The 21,270-nt window shown below is 39.9% G+C and overlaps 2 protein-coding genes across 4 annotated transcripts in view; one reads left to right on the forward strand and one right to left on the reverse strand.

Annotated features, from left to right (window-relative positions):
* LOC132180968 (F-box/LRR-repeat MAX2 homolog A) lies at positions 1 to 2,938 on the forward strand. Its single transcript, XM_059593986.1, has one exon. It carries the CDS (start codon positions 361 to 363, stop codon positions 2,488 to 2,490), a length of 2,130 nt encoding a protein of 709 aa, XP_059449969.1. The 5' UTR covers positions 1 to 360; the 3' UTR covers positions 2,491 to 2,938.
* Positions 2,682 to 21,270, reverse strand: part of LOC132180966 (probable serine/threonine-protein kinase SIS8) — a 26,804-nt gene continuing 8,215 nt past the window's right edge. For 2 of the 3 annotated variants that reach the window (XM_059593983.1, XM_059593984.1), the window contains 10 exons: positions 20,705 to 20,800; positions 15,182 to 15,268; positions 11,555 to 11,666; positions 10,144 to 10,435; positions 5,905 to 6,028; positions 5,784 to 5,803; positions 5,454 to 5,610; positions 3,366 to 3,654; positions 3,159 to 3,231; positions 2,682 to 3,042 (listed from right to left, as the gene is read on the reverse strand). In XM_059593983.1, coding sequence (XP_059449966.1) covers positions 2,960 to 3,042; positions 3,159 to 3,231; positions 3,366 to 3,654; positions 5,454 to 5,610; positions 5,784 to 5,803; positions 5,905 to 6,028; positions 10,144 to 10,435; positions 11,555 to 11,666; positions 15,182 to 15,268; positions 20,705 to 20,800 — 1,333 coding nt within the window. In that variant the 3' untranslated portion in view covers positions 2,682 to 2,959. The remainder of the gene's footprint in view (positions 3,043 to 3,158; positions 3,232 to 3,365; positions 3,655 to 5,453; positions 5,611 to 5,783; positions 5,804 to 5,904; positions 6,029 to 10,143; positions 10,436 to 11,554; positions 11,667 to 15,181; positions 15,269 to 20,704; positions 20,801 to 21,270) is intronic. The other variant, XM_059593985.1, reaches the window with a different exon arrangement.

The raw sequence follows: 21,270 nt of genomic DNA on the forward strand, positions 1-21,270 counted from the left end.
TAAATAGATATGATTTAATAGTATAGGCTGTATAGGGAAACACGCCAAAAGGGTTGTTTGGATCAAAGAGAGAGAGTGAAATTGGTTTGTAAATAAAGCTGGTTGGGAGTATCAACATTCAACAAAGGAGTGACCCTGGCCCATGTGAATTTGTCAACCCCCTCCCCCATCCTCACCCATTTTCCCCCAAATCCCAAATCCTAATACATCGTATTCACGTGGGTCTCCTCCACACCCCGACAAAACCCACCCCCACACCCCCCCTTATCGCTCTACCATTATTATCGCCGTCTGCTTCACTAAAAATCCAAATAACCCAACAAAACAAAATCCAACTACTCTCTCCCCCGCCACGCCACCATGGCCGCCACCATCAACGACCTGCCGGACGCTATTCTCACCAACATCTTCGCCTTACTCTCCGACACCCGTACGCGCAACTCCCTCTCCCTCGTATGCCACAAGTTCCTCCAGCTCGAGAAGGCCACGCGCACCTCCCTCACTCTCCGAGGCAACGCGCGCGACCTCGTCTTGATCCCTCACTGTTTCCGCTCCGTCACGCGCCTCGACCTCTCCCTGCTCTCCCCCTGGGGCCACGCGCTGCTCTCCTCCTCCTCCTCTCTCTCCTACGATCCCAAGCTCCTAGCTCGCCACCTGCGGCACGTTTTCCCGCTGGTCACCTCCCTCACCGTCTATTCCAGATCGCCCTCCGTTCTAGAAGTCCTGTCCCCTCAATGGCCGGGATTGCGCCACGTCAAGCTTGTGCGCTGGCACCAACGGCCGCAAATCCTTCCCGGATCCGACTTCTCTCCGGTCTTTGAGCATTGCCCCTCGCTGACGTCACTGGACCTATCGGAATTCTACTACTGGACCGAGGATCTCCCTCCGGTTCTGCAAGCCTATCCGGCCACCGCGGCCTCGCTTACGAAGCTCAACCTCCTGACCAAGTCCTTCACAGAGGGCTTCAAATCCCACGAGATCCAACAGGTGGTCGCCGCTTGCCCAAACCTCAGGCACCTCCTCATAGCCTGTGTGTTCGATCCCAGGTACATTGGGTTCGTCGGCGACGACGCCTTGCTGTCAATAGCGAGGAGCTGCCCCAAGCTCACGCTTCTCCACCTGGCCGACACGGCGTCGTTGGCGACCACCCGTGGGGACCCCAACGAGGAGGGGTATAGTTCGGAGGACGCGAGGATTAGCCGCGCGACGCTGGTGGAGCTCTTCTCGGGGCTGCCTCTCATAGAGGAACTGGTGCTCGATGTTTGTAAGAACGTGAGGGATAGTGGGTTAGCGTTGGAAGAGCTTGGGTCCAGATGTGGGAAGCTCAAGGTGCTGAAGCTGGGGCACTTTCACAGCGTGTGCACGCCGATTGGATCGCAGTTGGATGGGGTCGCGTTGTGCGAAGGGCTGGAGTCGCTGTCGATAAAGAACTCGGCGGACTTGGACGACATGGGGTTGATAGCGATCGCGAGGGGGTGTTGGAAATTGAAGAAATTTGAGGTGGTTGGGTGCAAGAGGATCACTGGGAAGGGAGTGAGGACATTGGCTTCCTTACTGAGGAGGAGCTTGGTGGAGGTTGGGATTTCTGATTGTATCAATCTCGATGCCGCGGCGTCTTTGAGAGCACTGGAGCCGGTTTGCGATCGGATCGAGCGGCTTCATATTGATTGCGTGTGGGAGAGCGTGGAAGAAGATGGGGAGAAGGATGCTGAGGCAGGTGTTTGTGATTTCAAATTGGGCGAGTTCCAGAATGCAGCTCATGTGATGGACTTGTTTGGTGGGAGTGAATTCGAGGGGGTGAGCAACAAGAAGAAGAGATGCAAGTACTCGGAGGAAGCAGGTTGTTCGTATAGGGGAAGTAACGGGAATGGGTTGTGGTACAAGAGCTGGGAGCGGCTGAGATATCTCTCTCTTTGGATTGCTGTTGGCGACCTTCTGTCTCCTTTGCCAATGGCGGGTCTTGAGGACTGTCCTAACTTGGAGGAGATTCAGATACGGGTTGAAGGAGATTGCAGAGAAAGGCCCAAGCCGTCCGAGCCTGCCTTGGGGTTGAGCACACTGGCACAGTATCCTCGGCTGTCGAAGATGCAGTTGGATTGTGGTGATACAATAGGTTTTGCACTGACCGCTCCGTCGGGGCAAATGGATCTGAGCCTGTGGGAGAGGTTTTTCCTGAATGGAATTGGGGATTTGAGTCTTCTGGAGGAGCTCGACTATTGGCCACCGCAAGACCGGGATGTTAATCAGAGGAGTTTGTCACTTCCGGCGGCTGGTTTGCTTGCAGAATGTGGGACTCTGAGGAAGCTTTTTATACATGGCACGGCTCATGAGCATTTCATGAATTTCATGCTGAGAATACCTAACCTGAGAGATGTGCAGCTGAGAGAGGACTACTATCCGGCGCCGGAGAATGACATGAGTACAGAGATGAGGGTGGACTCCACCAGTCGCTTCGAAGACGCATTGAATAGGCGTCTGATCCCGGATTGAAATAAGTAAATGGTCCATGCTTGTTAATCGAGAGAAGTACCCAGTTCAGAAGAAACCAAATTGTTCAGGGTGAATCATGAAAGCATATATATATATATATATATATGAGTTTCAAATCACGTTTTTGTTGTCTTAAAAGCTGCTGCTTCTTTTTTCTCTTGCCAATTTTTGAGGGCAGTCTACAAAGAATGTGTAATTTGCAACTGTTGGAGAGATCAATCAATTCATTAGAAGACCAGAATCTGATCTTGGTATGGTTTGATTGCACAAAAAAGGGACGAGTATGAGCCAGTCAAAAATGGAAAATGAACCATCTCATGTTATCACAGTGACTGGAAAAATCATTAAGAGTTTACAAATTAAGCCGGGAACACAATGTAACACCTCTACCATGTTTTTGGTTTTCCTTTTTGTTTTTTTTTTTTTTTTGTAATTTTTTTTTTTTCTATACACAAACAAACAGGGTGCATCAGCAGAGTGAGTACTCGCAGTCGAGCAAGCGGGAAAGTATTTCCTCACAGTTTGGCCGTTCATGCGGTTCTGCCCAACAATCTGCCAACAGAAACAAGAACATGAGCTTGTGAGGAGTAGAAAATGAGTGAAGCTAAATCAAAGGTTTTAACTTTTTTTGGGTATTTTTTTTAGTGTTTTTGCTATTACTATAGTACCTGAAATTAGCCTGCCCAGAGGACCTTCAGGAATCTCCAGCCGGGAACCCTCATTAGCAACAGAATAAACAACCTGAAGGGCAGAGAAAAAGAGGTCCATGCTTTAATAATTACAGAAAAATATCAGTAAACGATTCAGTGCAGTCAAAACATGAATGAAAGTACAACAAAGAAATGAATCACTAGACATATATGTCAAGCATATACCCTCTCTGGTGGTATCCCTTCCCATGGCCTACTTAGCGTGCAGAGCTCCCACATTACAACCCCCAGGCTAAAAACATCACATTTTTCGGTGAAGGGCTCATTTCGAATAAGTTCAGGAGCCATCCATTCCGGAGTTCCTGCAGACGAAGAGTCTCTCATGGGTGATTCTGTCATGATTCTCGAGAGCCCGAAATCACAGATCTTAACAGTCCAATGCTTGTTCACAAGGCAGTTTGCACTCTTTATATCACGATGAACAATCTTCATCCGATGTATGCACATCAAACCCCTACATTGATATCAGGAAAATTCAAGTCAATATGACATTGATATTCTTCATCACTTTAAAGTTACAAGTTGAATTTTGATGTTGATCATGATGGCAATCATAGTAGCAGTAACTAAATATAAAAGCAATAACAAGAACAAGCAGTTTTCATATCATGTATAGTAGGACTGTAAAGACAAGAGGCGGTTATTAATCATTAATAACTACCAACTGCCTAAGGCAGTGCAGTTGGCAATGGTAGGATAAGCAGAGGCGGTTAATAACCGTATAGCACATATATATAGGAAAAAATGCAAAATTAGTCCTTGTAGTTTACTTAATTTACAATTAGCTCCATGTGGTATCAAAATGAACTCTAAGGTCCTTGAGGTATGATAAAAAAACAATTTAGTCCATTCAGTCAAATTTCGTCCACTAATTTAACATATTCCATTAGTGTGACACTGATTTAACTAGGGCATGTATCACAATTTTATTGGCTTTGACGTTTCACGCTATCAGAACCTGTTAAGTCAGTGAACAAAATTTGACTATAGGAACTAAATTGTTTTTTTGATATACTTCAGAGACCTTTGAGTTCATTTTGATACCACAATAAGTTAATTGCAAATCAGGTAAACCACATGGACTGATTTTGCATTTTTTTCCCTATATATATATATATATATATAATATTCGTTTTGGTATAGGGTTTCATACCAAAACACTAAAACAGGCCCAAAACTGTTTAAACACACCCAAAAATGATGCCCAAAACACTAAAATAGGACCAAAAGGGACATACCTGACAGGCAGATACCGTGGTGAGGTTTAGGGATCAATAACCGCTAACCAATGGTTACTCAAAATTGCTAACCGCCTAAGGCATTACAGTTAGCGGCTAGAGACAATAACTGCTAACCGCCACCATTTGTACAACCCTAATGTATAGATTCAATCATAGAATCTTGTATAATGAACAGGTAAAAATGCTAGTGGAGTTCATCCCATTACATTCGACTATCTGATAGTACTACAGGCTGCCAAATCCATGAATAAGAATAATAGAATGCATCAGGTTAGAACATTATTTTGAAATGACCATCACTGCACAAAGCCAAGCCTTTCAAAATATTCATGTGAATCTAAATAGAAACTCAACTAAGAAAAATTTTCCAACCATTTAGGACAACATCAATAAGGCATTGCCTAACTACTCGGCTCCTTAGCCTCCTTATGGTCATGCTCCAATAAATTCAACTAAACACATGACACCGTCTTTGTTCCACTTCATGTGGCAGTGCCATATTAACCAAGTTTCACCATCTAGCTACCTACTAGTACTACCATTAAGACCTTAAGAGTACATCCAATTCCATTCCTCTACCTGCTCTTCTCAAGCCACTCATCTGTGACAATCAAATTCCAATTTCAGTAATGCACATTCATAGATTTGCTTCATGACCAGCATTTCCAATGAAGCAGGGCAGCCTTATTATTCATTAATGACGACGTTTTTCAGCAATATGATAGCTAGACTACAACAGTTGAAAATCCCTGTGCTGCACTTGCCCAGATTCCACTGGGCATCCAATCAACACTTTCCATATTCACTAGTCGCACACGAATTCTCTCATGGATATCTTGTCCCATCAAATATTTGTACCCTTCTACTCATAAGCTCTGTGAATGGAGGGCTGTGTATAAAGATTGATTTTGTGAATTACAATATCGCAGCAAACCATGACATGGAATATCCTTTTGAGCATTAAGGCCAAGAAAAAGGAAAGAATTTTAAGTTACGGATAGACTGAGCACACCTGCAAATATCACGCAGCATTTTTAATTTCCTCCGCCAACTAAGCTTCTTCTTCTGACCACTCAAGTGAATAAGATAATACAAGGATCCCATTTCCATGTATTCAGTAACCATTGACAAGCGTGGAGGCTTCGTGCATGCACCAAGAAATAAAATAACTGCAAAAACAGCATCACTCAGTCTATCAATATTTATTGCGTACTTGCTAGTCACACCAGAGATTATTATGCTTGTATGTTAAGAACAATACATTAACCAACATATGCAGCAAGCATAAACAAACAAAAGATAAAAAGGCATAATTTGAAGAATAGCAGGTGAGGGAAAGTACCATTAGGATGTCGAAGGCGGCTGGAATGAAACACGTGCACCCCACACAAGAAGAACAAGCATGTAAGTCAGTGATGTAGAGATGAATTTTTTTGACAATTAACATATCAACTACGACATACCTGAGAATGGATATCTCATTGCAGAAGTCCTCCATGTTTTCAGCAGTCAAATCTTGCTCTAGAAAAACCTTAATTGCGACCTCTGTTCCATTCCATATGCCTTGAAAAACTTCTCCAAAGAAACCTGGATGTGACAAATACAACAAATCTCAACTCAATGAAGTATCCTCAAGAAATTGGAGCCATATACAACAAATAATATCCGTACATCTTTTAAAACAAAACCTTAAATGTTTTTCCCCGCACTTTACTAAGTTTTAGATGCAAATTTGTAAGTCCAAACAATTACAAGATAGAATAGGTAATCTGGGACACCTTGCAAGGTGTAAAATACTAGCCCTTGGAAAACAGAGCCAATTAACCATGAGTAATTAGCCAGCTTTCACACGAGTATCCATTGGGTAAATTTTCATTTTTAGGGTAGTTTCTTTTTCTCCCCCTTTCCTGATCCCAGTAAAACAGTTAGCAGAAGAACTGACAACTTGATAGGATTTCTATTTTTCAATTGTCGGAAAGCCGTTCTTCGTGCCCTATCTTTTAATATAAAATAGACAATTTTAGGGAAAAGGGAAAAAGAAAATAAAGAAAGAAAAAAATGCTTTAAAACATTAAATGACCACGAGGGAATATAGAGGTGTAATGCCAAACAAGACTCATGAGGCCATTCTGCGCAGTAGAGCTACTGGTTATTGTACCTCCTGCCTAGCCTTTCTAAGAGAGGTCTATGGAGTATTGAGGTGCCAATAAAATTTAAAACAAAACTCGGAGGATTCCAATAGATAATAGCACATATATTGGTTTCATTAAACAAAAAAATTCTAAATCCACGCCGGGTCTCTCCCTGATCTGGAATAGTGTTGAAGTCTCCCACACATAGCCACAACCCACTAAAAGAGTTACCCACTTCAAAGAGAGATTTGCCAAAAAGGGAATTTGTTTATCTTATTGGGGGGTCGTACACACAAGTTCCAGCTCGGACGATCCGAATAGATAAAAGCACATATATTGTTTTCATTAAACAAAAAAAATCTAAATCCACACCGAGTCTCCAAGCGAGCAGGAGTCCACCCTTTGTGCTAGTGGGTGTACCAACAAAAAGAAACCGAATTGATTTAGGATAAAGCCTTTTGAGTACATGTATTAGTTTCAAGAAAAAAATATATATAATTTCAGGACTTGGCTTCCTAATCAAGGCCATGAGGGTTCAAACTACTGTAGGTCAGGCAAGCCCCCAACAATTCCAAGACAGTAGCTTTATTAGACTAGTGTGGGTGTACATTGGCCTACCTCTTCGGCCTTAGTTTCAGCAATGATTGGAGGAAATCCATCTTAGTATCTACCGACCAAGTCCTGCAAGAGGCAGCTCCTGTGGAACCCCCAGACCTTTGATGTTCTCCTAGAGAGGTTTAGGAGGTGGGAGATGGTGGGGTTCTCTTCCAACTCGCCACAGAAGGGGGGATTGATAGAGCATTACAGAGGGAGTGGAGAGGGCCTTTCTTCTGGGAAGGAGCAGATCGTTCCAGTTCATCAACAAATCTAACCCTCTTGTTTCTCCTTTGGGCCTTGGTTGAAGAGTAGTCGGCAATAGGAGAAACCTTTGGCTCTTGGGAAGAGGGATTATGAGGGTGGGAGGGTAATGGGTTGAATTGTATGTTTTTATTTTTATTTTTTTTGGAGGTCTCTTATGGGCCTTCCTAAAAGAGGAAGAGCCCATCGAGGTAAGGGGGTTAGGTGGGCTGGGAGCAAATATTATCAGTGAGTGGACCGACAGATTAGTTGAGCTGGGCTCAAGATGAATGACAGGGCTAGTGAGGGGTAAGGAGCCCAAGAGGGCACAATTAGGAAAGAAGGGGGGTGATGGGTTTTGAATAATTTCAGAAGAGTGTTTAGCCATTTAGTTTCAATTGAAACTAAATGGGTTGACTGCCAAAAGGGGGTTGCTTAAAAATGGCAGAGCTCATTACATGCAGTGGACTGCACTGAAGGCTGAAAGACATCACTAAGGGGGAGTTGCCACTGCCCTGGGTTTAGAAGAGGAAAATGTTGGGTGATAGTGGGACAGGTGGTAGAATGAGGATTTAGTGTAAAGTGGAGGAAGGTGGGCGATGAGATTGTTGGCCTTCTCAAGGGGGGACACCCAAAGGAACAGCAGATGGGTTTGCCACATGGCATACCTGGGCTTGTAAAGGCGGCACCGGCCAAGTTAGATTGTACGAAACGAGTTGACTCAGTTGTGCCTCCACAGCTAGCGCCTCCACCTCGGCAAGATCTGAGTTTTAATCAAAAACACATTCCACACTCTAGGGCTCATCACCTACTCCTTGAATGACATAGTTAATCTCAGGGCTAAGGAGGTGGCCCTAAGGTAGGGGCCATACCTCCCAACAACCAGCAACAGCAGTTGAGGGCAGAAATTTTGTTTATGGCCAATTAACCCACAAGAGTTGCAAAAATAGGCAAGCATTTCATACTTCAGTTGAACCTAGGTGCCTAGTCTTCCTTCTCTAACAAAGCTGAACCTTGGAACCAGAGGCCTCCTTGTGTCTAGCTCCACTCTAACATGCTGAAATCTTCCAGAGATGAGCACAAAATCACCAAACTTCAACTTCCAAAAAATTCCCAATACCTTCACCTATGCTAACTGCGTTTTTTGTAATCATGTTTTGGAGAGGTAGCCCATGTATTTGGACCCAGAAAGGAGAAAGGTTTAAGCCGGTCTCTTCAATGGTGAGTAGAAGGTTCCAAGGCTTGAGAATAAGGAGTGGACCTCTTAACATTCCATGAGGCTTGGTTGAGAACACGATCTATCTGGAGTTTTTGAGAGAAGGAGAAAAGAAATTTATTGGGCTCCAGCTCTTTGATGGGAAGAGGGTTGGCGAAACTCCAGGCTTTCGAGAGTGTAGCTCTGACCATGGGGGGTTAAGAAACTTGAGGGCTACAATTATGACAATGAGAGCTACATTGTCTCACTGGATGTGGTCATTTGAGAAAACTTCGAGTGGGGAGAAGGGTCTTCCAACACAAAGCTTCCATTTGAGAAATAACGTTTTATAGGCCAGGGTTTGGAGGATCCATGGGTAATGGGGAGAAAAAAGGGTTGAGGGGGTTAGAGAGAGGAAGTAGAGTGTAGGAAAAGAGAGATTAAGAGAGGGGGAAGGAGGAGACTCGAGGTCGAAAGGGAAGAGGAAGGGGTCTTCAGGTGATCTCCAAAGAGAGCAAAAGAATCTAGAGGCTATGATTGGTGGATGGGTTTCCAGTTTGAGAACATCCCTGAAATATCCTTCTAGATTAGTAATACAAATGCAAATGAGAAAACTCCTACCTAAGACTAGAATAGTTCCAATGATTTTTATTAGGTAGTTTCCTATGCAATACTCACTCAATATTCAAGAGAGCATCAATTTCATAATCTTAAAGAAAAATAAGGATTAAAAAAAAAACAATATTTTATGCATTCTTTCAACAACACCAAAATTTTTGTCGACTGTCTTCTTCTTTTCTAATTCTTTTAAATGGCATATACCAAAATCAATGATAAAAACTAGGAACAACTGATTACTATAAAGACGTTTTTTGGATTTCCTTCCATTCAACAATTTCACCTTTATATTGTACAGAAATCCCTCCTCAATGAGAACGTAGAAGTAAAAAAGTTCATTAATTTTTTAAGGTTTCATTTAGTCTTCAATTAAACAAAGTAAATAGAAATATGTGAATGAAATTTGTTATTATAGATCAAATAATTGATTCCACCGCACAAGTATAATTCCTGGCTCCACCACTAAAACCAATATATGACAATGCACAGAGGATTATGAACAACATGAAATTTGAATGCACTGATCTTTTCAACAGAAGTCTGTTGAAGTCTGCTCAGCAAAGTAGAATTGGGTAAAACAACTACCAGTATTAAAACAGAATATTTTACAAAATCTCAGAATGGGGTACTAGAATTTTACTCTTCATTAATCCATTACTTTTCTAGGGTAAGAAAGAAAATATGAAGAATGCAATCACTGATAAGGGCAACCCTAGTACAAAGACTGAATGGGTCTATCACTTTCCTCAGGAACAGTTTTAATGGCAGAGAAGGCAAGCCAAAGACCACCTATATCCATTCTAGTACTGCGCAAGCTATGCATTGTGCCAAAAAAAAAGGGGGAAGAAGGGGGGCAGGGGGACATCAAACTTAAAACGTAAACTATAGTGAAGAGAATGTTAAAAAAGAATAATGCTCACCAATCCCAACACGAGTTCGAACTGTCAATTCTGAGAAATCGATACTCCATGCTTCAAAAGGTAATAGAGGTTTATTTTGAAACATGGGAGATTCAAGAACTTTATTCCATGTTGAGACCAATTCATCATTTCTAACGTAGTCTGGAGGTCCGCCACTCTCAGAAGTTTGTCTTCTATATTCATGTGGAGACGAGGGTAATGACACCGCCTTTTGTGAACTTATCAGGTCTCGAGGAAGAGAATATAAAGCACCTGATATGTCATGATGACCATCAAGATGGAAACTGGATACCTAACGTAGAACAAAAAAAATTGATTAACGACTAAGCAGAAAGCTATGAAGATGAAATTATTAACCACGCTTACCAACTAAACCAATAAAAAGCACATGTTGATTTCAAGTCCCATAAGCAAGCCGACGTTTTAACACAAGACCTAATAAAACATACAGAAATGTGCATGTTGACCTAATAGATACCAACACATTTTTCTTTTAAAAAAACTTTAGTTTCTAGATGAAGTGGTAAAATATTCTTTTCAAAGAGATGGGGATTAAACTTCTTCAGATTTTCTTTAGGGCAGAGGTTGTTCAATTGATTTCTGGTTCAGATTCGACTGTTCAAACATCAACTTTTACTTGACATCCTAGTATAGCCCACAGAAAGACTGAATGAGCAGCAAGTGATCTGAAAACTGAGAATCTTTAAGAGAAACATTAAGTAGTATTTGTGCGGTCGATCTGGACACCTAAGTAAAAGAATGAGAGGTGGTTACAGCAATGGAAGAAATAAATGCAAAGAAGATTAATAGCAATGTTAAAAGCGGGAGGCACTAAGCAATCCGTTACAGGAGCTGGTTGAGGCAACCTTTACATGCACTAAGAAAAAGCTGATCAATTGTAAATACCAGCTCAGAAATTAGGAAGAGAGAAGTACAGAAAATTAAGCTTTGATGATTTCATACTTAGAATACTGTCGTATGTTACACCAAGCATTTTAAGTTTCCAAAGTAGCGATCAAAATGCAACTGAACAGAGGACATTAGTACATACATCATCTCATACAAAGCACAAAAATAAGATGACAGCGATAGATATAATACCACCAAAAATAGTGACAACCAAATCCCAAAATTAATAACGCAGAAAATCAACCTCCAAGATGATGATCACATCCCATCTCCTAAAACAATTACGAAGTAGGGACTTATCAAATGGTTTAAAAAATGGCAAATATAAAAATGTCATATGCATCAAAACAAACACTTAGATACCATAAAGGGAAGATCATACTCATCTATATCATGGTCTCAACGTGTCAATAAATGAGAAGATAAGTTACTGAAATGCTAAAGAAGAAAAACAATGTATATTATAAATCTGGTTCTCTGTTACATGGAACAAGGAACATACATCTTTCTGAAGATCTGAATTTCTGTCATTTGAAGGGGAGAATGACCTGTCATCGCCTTGCTCTCTCAAAAGACGATTTTGCTTCAATGTTTCATTCATTGCACGTACAGCCCTGAGGAGTCCATTATATGCCAAGTTATTGCACCACATATGCACAAATTGTATAATGAGCAAATCCAACAAAATGGCACACACTAGTTTTTTTCGCACACTAATTCAAATAAAAAACAATGCCTTGTCCAAAAAGAGGATTAGGCAAAGCACTTGACCAGGATAGAACAAACTAGGTGATGAAGGCCCCAAGTTGATATACTCATCCATTAAAACCCAAATACGACCAACCAGTTGAACTGGTCCATGCACCATCAAAACAAATTATTGCTCAGTTCAATATTTGACCAAGTAAAAATACAAACAAGTGCAATCCATTCAACCTGCTGTATCCAAAAGGGTAACACAGATTTAAGGAAAACCCAAGTAATTTTGAGGAAAGCATTTCTTTAGCCAGTGAACTACGTCCACACGAGTGAATACTGAAGGTGGAAAATTCAAATGTTTAACATATGAATAAGCTGACTTCAATAGCCACATAGGAAGAGATTTGAGATTTAAGAAAAAATGAGTTTAATAAGGAAAGCAGGACAACAGATGATGAATTGAATCCTTCAGTACATCATTGCCATTAGCCCAAATCTACACTACTCACATCAATTCCAGGTTTTTTAAATCACAAAAATACAGCCATCAATAGCTGAGATGCTGTCACTAATATGCTGTAAAATTAAGAACAAGAAGACTTCAGATCTACCTAGTTTCTCCCAATTGTCTGTATTGATATTCAAAATCCAATCTTTTCAATTATCAAAGTGTTGTGACACTACCTTTATCTCTATTTATATATATATATATATATATATTTTATAAATAATCAAGAATATCATTGAAAAGTGCAGAGGGACGCAGCCCAAGTACACAGAAAGTATACAAAGACACCCCTTTAAAGATAAAAAGAACATAAATCTACAAATTGATGCAACGAAGAAACTTGAGGAACGTTCAAAACACCCGCCCAATGGAAAAACAAATTGAGAAACCTATTGCTAAGTTCTGCCATTGTCAATTCCTTATCTTCGAAACATCGAGCATTTCTCTCCCTCCAAATAGTCCACATAAGGCACAAAGGGGCCATTCTCCAAACCTCCATTACCATTTTATTACCTCTTTGGCCTTTCCAGCAAGGAGATCACTAATACTACCATTCATGACCCACTTCACATCAAAAAGGGAAAAAAGAACACTCCAAAGAGCACGAGCCACGTCACAATGGAGGAGGAGATGATCAATGGACTCTCCACTCCTCTTACACATACTACACCAATCCACTACGATCAAACCTCTCTTCCGAAGGTTATCCAAAGTGAGAATCCTTCCAAGGGTAGTCGTCCACACAAAGAAACTAACTCTGAACAGGACTTTAACCTTCCAAATACTCTTCCATGGAAAAGAATAGCTCCCCACCTCGTGCCTCTCCGCAGGAGAAGGAATCACACCGAAGAAAGAACGTACCTCAAAAAGCTTCCTCTTTGAGGGGATCCACCAAATGAGATCCACCCCCCCATCATGACGCCGCGTCTCATACAATTTCTCATAGAAAGTCAACACCACCTCCACTTCCCAATCCTGAGCCGCTCGACAAAAAGGAACATTCCAATGTACTTCCTCATTCAAAAACTGCATATTATCACTCACCCAAGCCTCTTTGTTTCTTGCAATACGAAACAATTCAGGGAAAAACTCCTTCAAAGGGTGATCACCACACCAAATATCATGCCAAAACCTAATTTGGGAGCCATCACCAACTTCAAATCTGATGAACTTAGAAAAAAACTCCCACCCTCTCATATGCTTCCAAACCCCTACACCAAAGGGCCTATCAACCTGTTTTGTACACCAATCTCCCTCCATTCTTCCATATTTTACCTCAACAACCTTCCTCCAATACGCCTCCCACTCCGTAGCATAACGCCATAACCATTTCCCCAATAAGGCTTGATTGAACCTTCGCACATTTCTAATCCCCAAACCACCATCCTTCGAAGGAGAGCACACTAAAGACCATTTAACTAAGTGAAACTTAGTCTCCTCATTGGTACCACCCCATAAAAAATCCCTTTGCAACTTTTCTAACCTATTTGCCACACTCGAGGGGATGGGAAAAAGAGATAACAAATAGGTTGGAAGGTTAGAGAGAGTACTTTTAATCAGCGTTAGCCTTCCCCCTTTTGATAAAAGACCGAATTTCCACCCAGCCAACCTCCTCTCCGTGGACTCAAGCATACCGTTCCAGATTGTGGTATCCTTGCAATGCACTCCCAAAGGAAGCCCCAAATACTTCATATGTAAGCCAACCACCCGACAATCAAAAATGCTAGCCAACAAATCAATCTTCTGCACCTCCCCAATAGGAACAATTTCAGACATTGACAGATTTATCTTTAATCCTGATGCAGCTTCAAAACAGAGAAAAAGACAGCGTAAGTTGCGAAGTTGTTCCTCATCCGCATCACAGAAAATCAGAGTATCATCCGCAAACAACAAGTGCGACACACACTACAACCCGGATTGTGCACAGGACCTATAGAAAACCCTGCAACCAGCCCCCTAGCTTCCGCTTCCCCCAACATAGTACTCAACGCCTCCATGTTAATAACATAAAGCAAAGAAGAAAGTGGATCACCTTGACAAATCCCCCGAGAACTACTAAAATAGCCTGCTGGTTCTCCATTAACCAAGACTGAGTATCGAACCGTAGAGATACAAAACGCAATCCAGTCTCTCCATTTCTTCCCAAAACCACACTTCTGAAGAAGGTGCAGTAAGAAGTCCCAATTGACATGATCATAAGCCTTCTCAAGGTCCAGCTTGCATAACCAGGAATCCCGGAACGCAAACGGCTGTCAATGCATTCGTTCCCTATAAGGACCGAATCCAGTATTTGCCTTCCCTTGACAATAAATAGATTTTTTAAAATATATTTATATTTTAAATATTCTATCATAGAATATTTAACAACTTATGGCAAGACTCAAAGATTAAAATGTGATAATTCTCAAAAACTTACCACCCAGTCTCTCCTGTGCATGCTATAAAGGGTCAAAAACTTTATAAAGAAATCTCTATTATATAAGGTATATATATCGACCTCATTTTTAAATTTTTTGGCTTTGCACAGAGTAATAGATGATTTATTTTCTCCGTTTCTAGGCAATTATTCATTTCCTTTTCTTCTTTCATCAATTTTTTTTTCTTGTGAAAAAAACATTAAAAATTTATCAATAACATCTTGATCAAATCCAGAACCATTAACATGAATTTAGAGGAAAAGAACAGAAGAAAAACAATACTTCGGGATCATACAAACACATGACAATAAGATCTTTTAAATTCTCAATACTAAAGTTTCTTCAATGAAACCAGAATAAAAACCAAATTTTAAAAATGAAAAAAGATATAGAGAGAGCAGGAAAACAGTGTTTTTGAAGTATAAAATCAATAATAAACGTAAATTCAGTACAGTTCATAATGAAACAACCACTCTTTTAGAAAGGTAAGGAAACAAACATCAACCTTACGATATCATCACCAATCTCCGGAGTAATGCTAATACTTCTTCTTCTGAGTCTACGAGCTTCTGATGTTGATGCACCGTCAGACCTGTAGCTTAAAATGAAAATAGAATATATAAGCAATTCTTAGCGATCTTATACATAGGCTTTACAAATTAGTAGATTAAGCAGTAAAAAAAGTAGAACAAAAGCTAAAAATATGAAGTACTAATCACAAAAGTAAACAGACAATACAAAGATAAAATGATACAAATGCAACTATTTATCAATTTATGCTGGCTATAACCCTCCTCCCCAAACAGTTTACAAACATCAAAATCATTTTAAAAGACCTTTGCTTCATAACCAGGAAAACACATAAACATGGAGACACTTGCGCTCATACAAAATAGTATAAATTACTTTTTTTTGTAAGTAATGCAATTTCATTAAAAGAGCAAAGGAGCGAAACCCTAGTTCACACCAAGCATACAAAAGAAAACCCCTTTAAGAAGAAGAAGAAGAAGAAGAAAATAAAAAAATAAAAAAATAAAAAAAAGAGAAAAAGAAAATCCACAAATTCAGAAAATTTAGAAAAATATGAGATATTATAAAGCAATCTGACCATGATCTTCTTTAGCTCTTTCACCGAAATATCTTGATGTTCAAAACACCTTGCATTTTGTTCTCTCCATATGCACCACATTAAACACAAAAGACATCCTCCAAGCTCCTAAAACAGTACGAGTTCCCAACTAACCTCTCCAACAAGCCAACAATTCTATCACCCTTCTAGGCATGACCTATTCTACTCTAAAAAGATTAAAAAAAAAAATCAAAGTCCATATTTTCTTGCCACTTCGCTATGGAGAAGAAAATGATCTATGGACTATCCGCTCCTTACACACATACAACAACAGTCCACCACTATGACTTTCCTCTTCCTCAAGTTAGCCAAAGTCAGAATCTTTCACAGAGCAGCCATCCTAAAAAGAAACTCACTTGATGGAAACTTGACTGTCCAAATACTGTTTCAAGGAAATGACGAACTAGCACACTTGATAAAACAACTTTACTTCAAACTCCACCTAGTGGATGGGATCCACCAAATACTATCCTCACCACCTTGTCTCAATTTGAGAGAGTACAACACATTAAAAACCTCATCACCAAGTCTACTTCCCAATCCTTCACAGGTTTCATAAATTCTGCTAAAGATTTCTATTCAGAAACTACAAATGATCCGCCACCCATGCCTCCTTACAGCAAGAAAAAATAAACAACTCTAGAAAAAATTCCTTCAATAGCTGGTCCCCACACCATAAATCATGCCAAAACCTTATCTTGGTTCTGGCTCCCCACTTCATATTTAACAAATCTCAAAAAATAAAACTTCCCACCCCCTCCTTATATTTCCACACTCCAACTTCAAAGGGTCCCACTACCCCCTTAGAACACCAACCTCCACTCATGCCATTTTGCTTCCTCCACCAATCCCCACAAAGCCTCTCTCTTTGTAGCATGACATCGCAATCATATACCCAGAAGAGCTTACTTAAACTGAGACAAAATATCTACCCCCAAACCACCAATTTGCTTCAGAGAACAAACCTTTGACCAATTTACCAAATGAAACTTCAACTCATCATTGATTCCTCCCCATTAAAAATCGAGTCAAATTTTTTCAAGCCTTTTAGCCACAACAATTGAAATGGAAAATAAGGACAAATAATACATAGGCAAATTGGACAATGTACTTTTAATCAAGGTCACTCTACCTCCCTTTGACAACAACCAGCCAAACATCTTTCCATTTTTCTACAATGTCAGTCCATATAGAGGTAGATTTATATGATGCTTCTAAAGGAAGACCCAAATACTTCATCGGTAGCATAGCTACCCTACACCCAATGATACTAGCCAAACTTTCTACATCATCCACTTCACCGAATGGAATAGTCTCTAACCCTAAAACCACTTCAAAATTTAAAAAGAGAATGCCAATTATGGAGTTGTTCACTATTAGTCTCACAAAAGATCAAAGTGTTGTTTGCAAAGACGAGAGATGAGACATTGCAAATTATTCATTATTCCTCGAACCTACCGAAAAACCTGATTTATATGATGCTTCTAAAGGAAGACCCAACTACTTCATCGGTAGCATAGCTACCCTACACCCAATGATACTAGCCAAACTTTCTATATCATCCACTTCACCGAATGGAATAGTCTCTAATTTAGATACATTAATCTTCAAGCCTAAAACCGCTTCAAAATTTAAAAAGAGAATGCCAATTATGGAGTTGTTCACTATTAGCCTCACAAAAGATCAAAGTGTCGTTTGCAAAGACGAGAGATGAGACACTTCACCGAATGGAATAGTCTCTAATTTAGATACATTAATCTTCAACTCTAAAACCGCTTCAAAATTTAAAAAGAGAATGCCAATTATGGAGTTGTTCACTATTAGCCTCACAAAAGATCAAAGTGTTGTTTGCAAAGATGAGAGATGAGACATTGCAAATTATTCATTATTCCTCGAACCTACCGAAAAACCTGATAGTAGCCTCCCCCCCTCCCTCCTAATCCACTGTGATCGGCAGCATCCTACTCAGAGCCTCCATAACAACCACAAATACAGGAGTATCTCAAGCCATGAGAACTGCTAAAGAAACCAAAAGGGAACATTGTTAACTAGAACGAAGAATTGCACTGTAGATATACAATGTGCCATCCAAGCACACTATTTCTCCGCAAACCACTTATCTTCAATAAATACAACAAAAAACCCCAATTCACATGGTTGTAGGCCTTCGCTAAGTCCAATTTACACAGCAAGCCAAGGACCCATGATCAAATTCGGCTAAAAATACATTCATTAGCAACCAAAACTGAATCCAATATTTGTCTCCCCCTGATAATTGAATTATGCAAACTTGAGATGATCTTCTCAAACACCTTTTTCAACCTATTCGACAGTACTTTGGATACGATTTTATATACACCAGCCGCCAGACTTATAGGACGAAAATCCTTAATATCCACACACCAACTTTCTTTGGAGTTAGAGAAATAAAAGTTGTATTAAAGCTCTTCTCAAAGTTTCCTCCGCCATGAAACTCCTTGAATATTTTCTTTTGATAAATAAGTAATTCATTGAAAAGCGCAGAGGAGCACAACCCTAGTACACAGGATGTATACAAAGAAAGAAGAAGGAAAAAAAAAACTCATTGAAAAAAAAGCCAATGAGAATCCATCAAGACATAGTGCCTTATCACCATTCAGTGTGCTCACCACCTCATATACCTCCCTCTCCTCTAATTCTCTTTCCAACCAAGAACTCTCACTTGCACAAACGGAATTGAAAGAAAGGTCATCCAGCTTTGGCCTCCAACTAAATTGTTCTAATTTAAAAATAAAAATTGCTCTATGTGCTCCTTTATTTCAGTCAAATCTGAATATATAAGGACCCATTAACAACTAGAGAATCCACGGTATTATTTCTTCGATTTGAATTTGCCACCCGGTGAAAAAACTATATTCTTATCGCCCTCTCTCAACCAAAGCACCATTGATTTATGAAAGAAGAAACCTATCAATTCTTGACCAACATTGATCCTCACGATTATTGGACCACTTGAATTTTCCACCCACAAGAGGTATGTCCATAAGACCCTGTTCAAAAATGAAATATATCTAAGAACTCTAAAATAGCTGGAGAATGACGAGTATCTCCTGATCACTCACTCAGATATCAAATAGTATTAAAATCTCCCCCAATACACTATGGCTTCTCTCACAAGCTCACAATCCCAGCCAATTCATCCCAAAGCACTCTCCTGTCATTGTCATTATTTGGACCATATACACCCGCAAATACCCACTCAAAATCATCACAGATACTTCTAAAGGAACACGTTATGGAAAATTCCCAACACATTCCTCCATCTTTGCCACCACCCTTCTATCCCACATTAACCAAAACCCCTCGGAAGCTCCTCTCACTTCTAAATAACACCAATCCACATGTAGACACCCACATAGACTTCTCACCACCTCCCTAGAAACGTACTCCAATTTAGTTTCTTGTAAACAAATAATATCCACCTTCCAATCCCTAATAAGGCCTCTAATCCTCATCCTTCTCGTTCAGCCCTCTCACATTTTGAGATAGTATCTTAGGCTTCATTAAGCAAACTATTACCCCTCCCCTTTCCTTTATATCTATTAGAATGCCCTCCCTTTGAATCATAATTAATAGAGCAAACCAACCACTTTAATTTCCGTTTTTCTCCTATTATCTAACTTGGAACAAAATTTTGGGTCACCAACCAAGCCATTTTGGTTCCTATTTGCTTCAATTTCGATAAACAACGCCATCATCTACTCTTCAAACCCCTCACATGGCAAAATCTTATTCTTTTTTTTTTTTTTTTTTTTTGATAGGTAATTAGAGAAATTTTAACTTTAAACTCAACAAGGGTAAGATGAATCAACTGCAATACTAGACAAGAAAGAACAGTTATTTCTTAAGTATTTTTTATATAACTCAAGGAAAAATTCATTTAAAATCTAGAAGGGCAACTAAAAGATAGAAGACCTTTAAATTAAAAAGCAGTAAGCTTGTTCTAACACAATGAAAAAACAATAAAAATCCTATATTGGATCTCACACCTACGATATACTGTTTCCAGAGTATAATAAGTGTTCACTGTAAACCTTTATTACCATTGGCTTCATATAAATTAGTTCTATCATCAATAAAGGATGTTCCAAAGCTAAGGAAAATCATTATAAGAAACTGATTTCCAACTCCACAAGGGAACATCAGAACAATGTGTTTTCTATTTGTTCCTTCAACATTATAAAACTTCACTATTGCAGGGTACAAGAGACGAGAGGATTCATGTGGCTATTTCAGCACGCTACGTAATAGCTAGGCCTTGGCCAAAGTGTGATTGCACCAAAGGTAAGAATCTAGTACAAAAGAAATTTGTCCATGAATATTGCTTTTCTACTTTATCTGCCTTGGACAAAAAATTCAGTTCTGACCCCACCTATACTAATATAGATTGAAGTGTACGTCAGAACACCTACAGAAAGTTAAACCACAGATTCACTGAGACAAGAAGGTAGGACAGAACCCTACCAAAAGATCAGGAATCATCAATACCAACACTTGGGATTCACTGAGACATTAGCCAAGGGCCCAAATGACTTTAGCCTCCTAGTTTGAGGGGAAGGACTGGGTTTTGTGCCAGGACTTGCACCCCATTAGGTATTAATCCTTTGAGAATAAATTAAGGGATGCCTAGGCTCACAAAAAAAAAATTACACCAACTTTAAAATCTTTAGCCTAAGTGAGAAAACAATCACAATGTGGGGGAAGCAAAAAAATTCAATCAACCTTCAAATCAAACTCAACCAACAAACACAAAATGAACCTTCAGGCTCCCAGTAATAATAAGTCAACACAGGAAATTCATGGGAAGAATTGCTAATGATCATTATGCATGTACTTAAGTGAGATCATAGAGGTAAGAACCTTGATGAAGCCACGTCATCAGAAAAATCTCTGAAGGTTTTTCTATCACCACTAAGCATAGACCGTCCACGTGCTCGAAATGAAGGATGCTCTGGACTGAAAAGCCAAAAGCATTTCAAAAACAATACTTAAACACTGCAAACATCAAACAGTAACATTTCAATTAACTAAAAGGTAGACTTTTTTTTTTTTTTGATAAGTAAAAAAAAAAAAAGGAAAAAGGTCTCTACTTTCTAGTTAATTGAAATGTTACTGTATCTGTCCACCTATATCTGTCCTCCACAATAAAATCAAGACACAACAATTGGCAGATCATGCAGAGCATGAATGAGTTTTTGGGCATGTCTATGCTTACAAAGGTGCCACCGCTAGTGTCCAAGCGCCTTTGTACATGTATGTGAGCATATCACCTTTTCATGGACCAATAAAACTGAATCTTGACCATCAAGAGTAACATATAGCCCACACAGATTTTCTTTTACGTGTGTGGGGGAGGGGGAGGGGTTGGGGAGTATAGTTTGATTATTTTAATTTTCAAGATTGTGGGGAGGGGGGAGGGGGGGAGT

The sequence above is a fragment of the Corylus avellana genome, chromosome ca5 (assembly GCF_901000735.1).
Source record: "Corylus avellana chromosome ca5, CavTom2PMs-1.0".
Classification (NCBI taxonomy): domain Eukaryota; kingdom Viridiplantae; phylum Streptophyta; class Magnoliopsida; order Fagales; family Betulaceae; genus Corylus; species Corylus avellana.

What these genes read in the sequence shown, in the direction of transcription:
- LOC132180968 (XM_059593986.1), top strand. Translation starts at nt 361, where the DNA reads ATGGCCGCCACCATCAACGACCTGCCGGACGCTATTCTCACCAACATC.